The sequence below is a fragment of the Mustela putorius genome, unplaced genomic scaffold (genome assembly GCF_011764305.1).
Source record: "Mustela putorius furo isolate JIRA1106 unplaced genomic scaffold, ASM1176430v1.1 tig00000421_pilon_pilon_pilon, whole genome shotgun sequence".
Lineage (NCBI taxonomy): Eukaryota > Metazoa > Chordata > Mammalia > Carnivora > Mustelidae > Mustela > Mustela putorius.
The window spans coordinates 8,745,220-8,754,417 of NW_025421375.1; the positions used below are offsets into that span (position 1 = coordinate 8,745,220).

At 40.3% G+C, this 9,198-nt stretch overlaps 1 protein-coding gene across 1 annotated transcript; it reads right to left on the bottom strand.

The window, feature by feature from the left end:
* Positions 1 to 5,557: 5,557 nt before the first annotated feature.
* Positions 5,558 to 7,121, bottom strand: IFNE (interferon epsilon). Its single transcript, XM_004828359.3, is given in 3 exon segments — positions 5,558 to 6,644; positions 6,646 to 6,857; positions 6,860 to 7,121. Coding segments are annotated over 3 exon segments (561 nt in total). The 5' UTR covers positions 6,966 to 7,121; the 3' UTR covers positions 5,558 to 6,401.
* Between the last annotated feature and the right edge of the window lie 2,077 nt (positions 7,122 to 9,198).

The following is a 9,198-nucleotide window of genomic DNA, read 5'->3' on the forward strand; positions in this document are numbered from 1 at the left end:
ATCGCCAGGTTTACACACTTCACAGCACTCACCATAGCGCATACCTTTCCCAATGTCTATAACCGCACCCCTCTCTCCCTACCTCCCTGCCCCTGGCAACACTCAGTTTGTTTTGTGAGATTAACAGTCTCTTATGGTTTGCCTGATCATAAATATTTTTATCCACATTGATAACTACCTTGTTTATCTGACAAGAACCCACATGAATTACCGTTATTTGGAATAATTAAATTTTCTCTTAGGGAAATACCTTATTAATGATAAGGCTTATGTTGAAACTTGGAATAAGTTTTACTAAAACAATATGCACTTAGCTGTCTTAGGTAGAAAAGAGTCACATGATTTATAGGTCAAGGGCAACACTGTTCTTTTTTCTCCTTGAGCCTTGCTTCACCCTTCCCAAGAGGTACACATCTTCACCTTTAATGACTAAAACTTGTCTGAACAGGTTTCTAAGATGGATTCTTCTTACATTGACGGTAAAACCATGGTACCATTTTTGTGTTATGATCACTTCCCCGAATCCTTGTAATGTGACTCTGGCTACTAGTCTCCAGATACTACATGCTGGCTATCTTCTGCTTACTCATAATGTTTCAAGTATACAAGCCAAAGAAATAAAGAAATTTGTCATAAAATCTCTACTGATAGCAGGTGCAAAAACTGATTCAACATCCACCCAACTTTGGACAATAACAAGATGAGTGGTCTTTCCAACAGAACAATGGGAGGAGTGTTACACTTTATACAACTGTAAAAGTAGCCATTTACACTATTTACATGAATTGTTTTATATTTTTCTATTACTTTTTTTTTTAACTGAACCCCAAATAGGAAACATTAAGTTGTTGTCAGTGGTTTCTATATTAATTGGCTGTTGAAAGTGTGACTAACCATCAAGAGCAGACAGGGACCAAAGGCCCATGATGAGTGGGTTCAGGAAAGGATTTTCTCAGATGAGTAGAACAATTAGTCAGAAGAAGGGATCCCACCAGCACTTCTGATCTATATATTATGTCATTGTCTTATTGTACCTTTACCATCCAAGGATTCATTAGAGAATGAAAGACACTTTACTTTTTAGTGCAAGACATAACTTATCCAAACTGTCCATCCAGGAAAAGTAGAGAAAATGAAAAACAAAAATAAGAATTAACCTCTTAGCAGGCTCATAAACAAGACTTCCTCATCTCTAGGTAGAGTGTCTTCTTACACATACAACTGACGACGATGATATGGTATTTATATATCTCTTTTTTCTTTTATTTTTTTAAGATTTTATTTATTTATTTAACAGAGAGAGAGTAAGAGAGCACAAGCAGAGGGAGCAGCAGAGTGAGAAGGAGAAGCAGACTCCCCGCTGAGCAGGGAACCCAACACGGGTCTCAATCCCAGGACCCCAGGATCATGGTCTGAACCGAAAGCAGATGCTTAACTGACTAAGCCACCTAGGCACCGTATATATATCTCTTCTTTCTGTTAACACTGCATTTTAAATGTCTTTATTCATTTAGTGTTTAGATTGTCCCTTTATGTGTTCAAGAATGTGCTAAGCAAAGAGTTAAGAAGCTATTTCCCCACCCTTAAGTAGGTCCTACTTTTGTTGAAAGAGAAGTGATCCAGCATCGTACAGCGCGGTTTGTGATGTGATTGGTGGTGTGCTCTGGAAGAGTAAACAGATTTAGACAAATCAGACTCTAAGGGTTTTCTGAGAAATGAAAACTTAAGGAGTCATAAATAGCAAGAATGAGATAGTAACACATATTAGGGTGCTAATATGTATTTGACCAAGGCAATATGTGAGTTTGGGTTTCCTATGGCCCCAGATGGAAGGTCTGTGGGGTTTGCTTTTGGAAGTTAGGTGCAGAGAAAGCAGACTCTGAGACAAAATTACCATGCAAGGAGTTTATTTGGGAGGGTTATAGGCTCAACACATGTGAGAAGAGAAGGCCGCAGATGGAGGACAGGAAAAGCTTCACAACGTGGCTTCAGTCAAAACCTGGGCTGGGGAGGGGGCTCTGAAGTGGCAATGGCCTTTCAGAGGCAGAGTGAGGGGTCTGAGCCTTCATCCCCCTACATCCAGTCATTGGATACAGGGGAGAAAATGGGCTACATGACTCATTTCAGCCAAAGGCAATTCCAAGAATGCCCCCCAAATCTCTGTATTTACCAAACATCTATACTTCTCAGTTACTGAACCAGTTTGCTGTCTCTTACCTTGGAATCCTCTATCTTTCAGAGGTTTGATTTCCTTTGTGTTCACATCCCATTCCTCATCTGGTCAGGTTATGGTTGCAGGTTTGATTTTATACAATCACAGGCATGAGGAACAGAACGTTCCAGACAAAAACTTAGTTTGGATCATTTTCCTGAGAAGACAGTTTCTGTCATGGAATGTACCTGGAGTATCACAGACTCTATATCCTGCTTCTTTAAGAAGGAGAAGGACCACTGAATCTGCTATGAAAAGGTAGTGATAGGAAAAAAAAACCAAAAAAAACCAAAAAAACCTTTCCTCATCAGCAGTCTCCCACCTGGGGTGGGACTGTGGGAAAATATGAGATCAGTAACCTCAAGGAGACCAGGCCTTTATCTGTTAATCGTCTATCAAGGCTATCAAGAAATAGAGGAATGGTTTATGATGTGGAGTGTTAGGGCCAACAGCATCGGCATCATCTAGAAATTGCTAGAAATGCAAACACTTAGGCTCCATTACAGACTTACTGGACCAGAAACATTGGGGGTGACGCCATGCCATCTCTGTTTTAACAAGCCCCCCAGATGAGTCTGCTATATACTGGAGGTAGGGCTTAATTTATTGCAGGTGATAAGTATCCTAAGCCAACTCTCTACAAGGAGCCATATTTATTGTTCTTTTTTAAAATTTCACAAAGAATATCATTTTTCCCTGATCCTAAAATGAATTTATATTCATGGAGAAATATTTAAAATTCAAAAAGGATAAGAGAATGAAAATTCTATCACCTAGATAGCACTATTACAAACATTGTAGTGCATTTCTTTTCAGACATTTTACATGTATTTTTATTTGTAGAAAATATGATGATACTAGTTATTTTGTAAACTGCTTTTTCATTTGATAATCTATTTAGCTCAGTACATGTGCCTCGGATAACTTAGATGACCCAGCCTGTGAGTACAAATGATCTTACCTTTACTCTGAGCCCATCTATGCACTGATGGCCGGGCATGTAGTCTCTTTATTTTTTTTAAACGTTTTATTTTTCTCATCTAGTCTCTATAAAGTGCCTATCTTCCCCAATATTTCCTCCAAGTTTATATCTCTGGTTTTAAAGCTTTAAGATGGCACATATATTTAAAAGCAAGCAATTTTTATTTTGTATTAGGCAGTGAAGACAGTTACAGAAGCAGGATGTCAACTAATAAAGCTAAATGTTTGGGTAAACATTAGCAGACACAGTATAGGTTTTAGCTTCTAAATATGAGTATATATTATCTGCTCTGAATTTCTACTTAGCACTTCCTCCATTCTGTTTCCCTTAATTCTCAGGAAAGAAATGTCCAGGGAGAGAAAATGTTCTTTTTTCAATTCAAGGCTGTACTTGTGTGAACTTGAATAAGGAAAGCCGGAGCAAATTATCATCATTGTTGTTATTATTATTTTGCAGAGATATTTCATAGTGCCTGCTGTTCGGGTTTGTGGGGTCTGGAACACAGGGCAGCCTTCTGAGTCAGGCAGATCTGGCTGAGCATCTTTGTTGTGGCATTGGCTGGCTCCATGGCTTATTATGTTACTTTGAACAAATCACTTCACCTTGAAAGTCTGGTCATTCTCACCTGAGAAAGGACTACAGTAACAGAAACTACTTTGCTAGGTTAATTTGAGAGTTGTGTAATGTGTTAAATCAAGGATTTTGTTCTGAAAACTTCCTGGTTTAAAGAAAACAAAAATTCTACTGATCATGTGAAGCAAATGACCTATATTTGCTTGTGTCTTTCCTCTCTCCACTTCCCTACCTCCAGGTGAACCTGAAAGTAAACAGGTCAAGACCAGGGCTGAAGTGTGGCCAAGACGTCCTCCTGACCGACCAGCCTCTGCCTCCCTGTCTCTTTCTCTAGGGCAGTGGACCCAGCTCAGGCTCAGGACCCTGTTCAGTTCATCCTCCTCCCTTTGAAGTCAAATCCAAGGACATGAAGAGACATTTCACCAAAGAGGTTATAAAGATGCCAAATAAGCACATGAAAAAATATCCAACAGCAGGAGCCATTAGGGAAACGGGAACTCAAACCACAATCAGATATCACTACACACCTATCAGAATGGCCAAAATCGAAACAGCTAACACACTTACATTAATTAAACCGGGATGAAATATGTTTTGTTCTTCAGCAAGTTTTCACAATCAGTGATCAATTTCATCTCAAATTATGAGATGACTCTAAAGCAGAACATGACGTCAAGTAGTAGAACTAGCCCCAGACATCTGGGGCCATGGCTCTGGTTCTCACATTGGGCGAAAGTCACTGTGACTGTGGGAAAGCCATCAAGTCTCACTGAACGTCAGTTCCCACATTTGATCCACAATGATTTCTAAGAGCTCCTGGCTGGAAGAGCTGGAATCCCTTCATCAACGGCAGCTGTGATGAGAGTGGAAAACTTCTCCCTCAGTTGGCATGGGTGCCCTCCTGTCCAGCTTTCTTCCTCCCAGCCACTCCCCTTCCCACCAAGGGAAGTCTGGTGCAGTCCTGTTTCTTCTAATCTTCATCTAACACTTCCTTTTGCTTGCAAGACTCCATGCATACTTCCTCTTTTTTAAAAGATTTTATGTATTTACTTGAGAGAGAGAGAGAGAAAATGAGCATGAGCAGGGGGAGGAACAGAGGGAGAAGCAAACTCCCCACTGAGCAAGGAGTCCCATGCAGGGCCCATCCCAAGGTCCCAAGATTACAGTCTAAGCTGAAGGCAGATGCTTAATGGATTGAGCCACTCAGGAATCCCTCCTTCATGCATATTTCTAATAACTGGCTCTTGTTGGATACACTTTAATTTATTATTTTAAATTGTAATGTTCATGTGACTAAAAATTGAACTACAAAAATAAGCTGTAAAAGCACCTCTGCCCTGTCCTCTTCCCTTAGTCTCTCTTTCCCAAAATACAGGTTATCATTGTAATTTATTTCTTATATATTCCTTATTTGCTCATATACAAGTTAGGCCAAATGTAAATTTTGTTTTACATTTTAGTTTTAAATACAGCATTTTAGACACACTGTTCTGCCTCTTGCCTTTTTTTTTTTTTTAACTTTTTTCAGTATAGGAAGAGCATCCTCATTCTTTTCTCGAGCTAAGTAGTGCTCCTTTGTGTGAACATAATTTAACAGTCTCTAATTAGAAGAGTCTGTGTAATTTCCTGTATTGGGATATTATAAATAATGCTGTAATGAATAATATTGCACATAAGTCATTATACACATGTGCAAGGCTTTTTATTTTATTTTATTTTTTTTTAAAGATTTTATTTATTTATTTGACAGAGAGAGATAACAGTAGGAGAGGAAGGGAAGAGATCACAGAGAGAGGAAGGGAAGCAGGCCCCGATGTGGGAGAGCCCGATGTGGGACTCGATCCCAGGACCCTGAGATCATGACCTGAGCCGAAGGCAGCGGCTTAACCCACTGAGCCACCCAGGCGCCCCGTGCAAGGCTTTTTATAAGATAATTTTCAAACCCAGAATTTATGGATCAAAAAACTATAATTTTAATAGGTATCACCAAATTGCCTTTATGGTGATCTTACCAATTTCCAGTGCTCTGGCAAATTATAAGAGCATCCCTCCCCCAAATCTCCATAGAGTGTGGGCCTTCACCCATCTGGTATAAATGTCATGTTACTCACTTTTAATCTGTATTTCTTATTATTATGAGTGAGGTTGAATCTCTTTTCATGCATTTGGTGTATATGGATATTTTCAAATCTTACAGTGCACATTATCCCTAGTTATTTCTCATTGTGTCTACCAAGTTCTGGCAAAGAAATCATTGGAATGGATGTTCTACGTCAAGAAAAGCATTATTACACTGAGGACACATTTCGTTTTATTTACCTGGTCAACTTGCATGAAAATATACCCATTTGAAGAACCAGTTATGAAATATTAATGAATCTACTTTAACTCATAAAACTTAAGACAAATCAAAGATACAAAGTGACATTACAAGTTACAGACGATTGTAGTCAGTATGCATGATCTTAAAGGACAGATTAAAATATATATATCTCCACATAAAACCAAAACAATACTACCAGTTTATGACAAAAAGAAATAATAGAGTCCAGAAAAGCCCTCCCACCCCTCTCTCTACCCTATGCTTTTAAAGCCTGGAGATGGCTCTTGCTCCACTTGGAAGGAATCTGTTTCTTATTTGCTTAGCTTTCTTACTAGCTGGAATGCAAAGAACAGACACCGGTTGATTTCTCCTCAAACAATGGTCCAGGCACAGCTGTTGTACTCCTGGTTTTCCAGGTAATTGTGGATCCTCCGGAAGTACTTTTTAACCTGCATCCTAGAGTTCCCACCACTCAAGACACCGCTGTTCTGCTCTGCTCCCAGGCCTCTGAGGGCCCCTAGGTATTCCAGCTGTTGATGAAGTTCAGTGAGGAAAATTCTCCACGCGGATTTCCTCCCAACCATCCAGAGAAATACCTGCCCTGAAGAGGCTGAAGGTTTGCAGAAGCATCTCATGCAGAATGGCCAGGGCCTGTCCACTCTGGGACCGGCGACGATTCACAGACTGCTGGGAAAGGAGGAAGTTTGTCCTGTGTGGCAGACACGGCTGAACTGATGATTTGGGGAATTTATTCAACAGTTTTAAACCTCTCTGTTTACTCTTTGTTGGAAGAGAGCCAGTTTCAGTTCAGGGGAGAAGAGAGTAGAAGAGGCCAAGAGCAACAACACAATTTCAAAGAAATGCTTGTTAATCATGGTGAAGGTCGAATGCGCCACTTATCTCTGTACAGACTTAGCACAGCTCCAGCTCTAGTGAATGTTTGCTTTTCATGCATCTCAGATTGTTCTGGGAAGTGTCCTCCTTTGTGGGTTTTGTTTTCTAATGCTGTCCTAACTCCAAGATTAGACATTAGGTTTTCTGGTTACCTTTTCACAGTGTTTATGGAACACTTCCTCCTCTTTCCCCATTGTGTTGGCTGTTTGACAAAGTAACCAAAAGAACTTGTTTCATTGTATGTGTTCCTTGAGGTAATTACAGCCTAGTCATCCAATATGATTTTCTACTACCCTCATTACTCCATACAAAGTTTCACTCAACACAATATGGCTTCTCAATATTTAGTCAAGTTTATTAAAGTTCTTTTATTGATAGTATTTTTAAAGGAGTACTCTTTTAATATTTATATTAAATACATATCAGAGGTTTAGCAGCACATATAAGGCACTCAGGGGGGATAATTAAAATCTATACAGACTACTAAATTTAAAACCTCAAGTAGAACTGTAAATTTGCACAAATGTTTGAGCAAATTAACTTTAAAATACATATGAGCAATCTTAAATTGTTTTATATCTTATTGAGGCAGTTGAATATCTAAGTTCCTGGCCTATAAAAGGTAATATGAAAAAGAAAAAAAAATAGGAAAAGAAGGTTGTTATAAAATTATTGCATCTGCAGAATACTAGAAATGGCCTATAGGTCCAACAATAAGGAAATGGTTAAATAAATGTTAAATCCATTTAATTAAATGCTGTGTAGGGGCAGCTGGGTGGCTCAGTAAGGTAAGAGGCTGCCTTCAGCTCTCAGGTCATGATCCCAGAGTCCTGGGATCAAGCCCCACATTGTGCTCTCTGCTCAGTGGGGAGTCCACTCCTCCCTCTGCCTCCCCCCACTTGTGCTCATGCTCGCCATCTCTCTCTCAAATAAATAAATAAAATCTTTTAAAAAATTCTATGTAACCATTTTTTAAAAGATATTTTATTTTTGTTTTAATTTTTAAATTTTTATTTATTTTTTTAAATAAACATATAATGTAGGAGGAGTCAAGATGGCGGAGAAGTAGCAAGCTGAGACTGCTTCAGCTAGCCGGAGATCAGCTAGATAGCTTATCTAAAGATTGCAAACACCTTAAAATCCATCGGCAGATCGAAGAGAAGAAGAACAGCAATTCTGGAAACAGAAAAACAACCACTTTCTGAAAGGTAGGACCGGCGGAGAAGTGAATCCAAAGCGACGGGAAGATAGACCCCGGGGGGAGGGGCCGGCTCCCGGCAAGCGGCGGAGCAACCGCGCACAAAATCAGGACTTTTAAAAGTCTGTTCCGCTGAGGGACATCGCTCCAGAGGCTAAACCGGGGCGAAGCCCACGCGGGGTCAGCGTGGCCTCAGGTCCCGCAGAGTCACAGAAGGATCGGGGGTGTCTGAGTGTCGCAGAGCTTGCGGGTATTGGAACGGGAAAGCCGGCTACAGAGACAGAGCCGACAGTAAGCTCGCAGCTCCGTGTTACCTTGAACCGGTCGCAGGCTCGGTGAGCTCGGAGCGCGGCCGGAGGTCAGGCAGACGGGAGTAACTGGGCGCTGTTCTCTGAGGGCGCACTGAGGAGTGGGGCCCCGGGCTCTCGGCTCCTCCGGGCCAGAGACCAGGAGGCCGCCATTTGTATTCCCGTCCTCTGGAACTCTACAGAAAGCGCTCAGGGAACAAAAGCTCCTGAAAGCAAACCCGAGCGGATTACTCACCCCGGCCCCGGGGAAGGGCGGTGTAATTCCGCCTGGGGCAAAGACACTTGAGAATCACTACAACAGGCCCCTCCCCCAGAAGATCAACAAGAAATCCAGCCGAGACCAAGTTCACCTACCAAGGAGTGCGGTTTCAATACCAAGGAGAGCAGCAGAATTCCAGAGGAGGAGAAAGCCAAGCACGGAACTCATGGCTTTTTTCCTGTGATTTTTTTTAGTCTTGCAGTTAATTTAATTTTTTCTTTTTCATTTTTTTTTTCTCGCCTTCGGGTAAAATTATTTTTTTAACTGTTACCTTTTTCTTTTTTAACGATTTTTTACTAGTTTATCTAATATATATATATATATATTTTTACATTTTTCTTAGGTGTTTTCTTTTTTTAAAAATTCTTTTCTTTTCTTTTCTTTTTTTTTTTTTTTCTTTTTTCTTTCTTCCTTTTTGAACCTCTTTATATCCCCTTTCTCCCCACTCA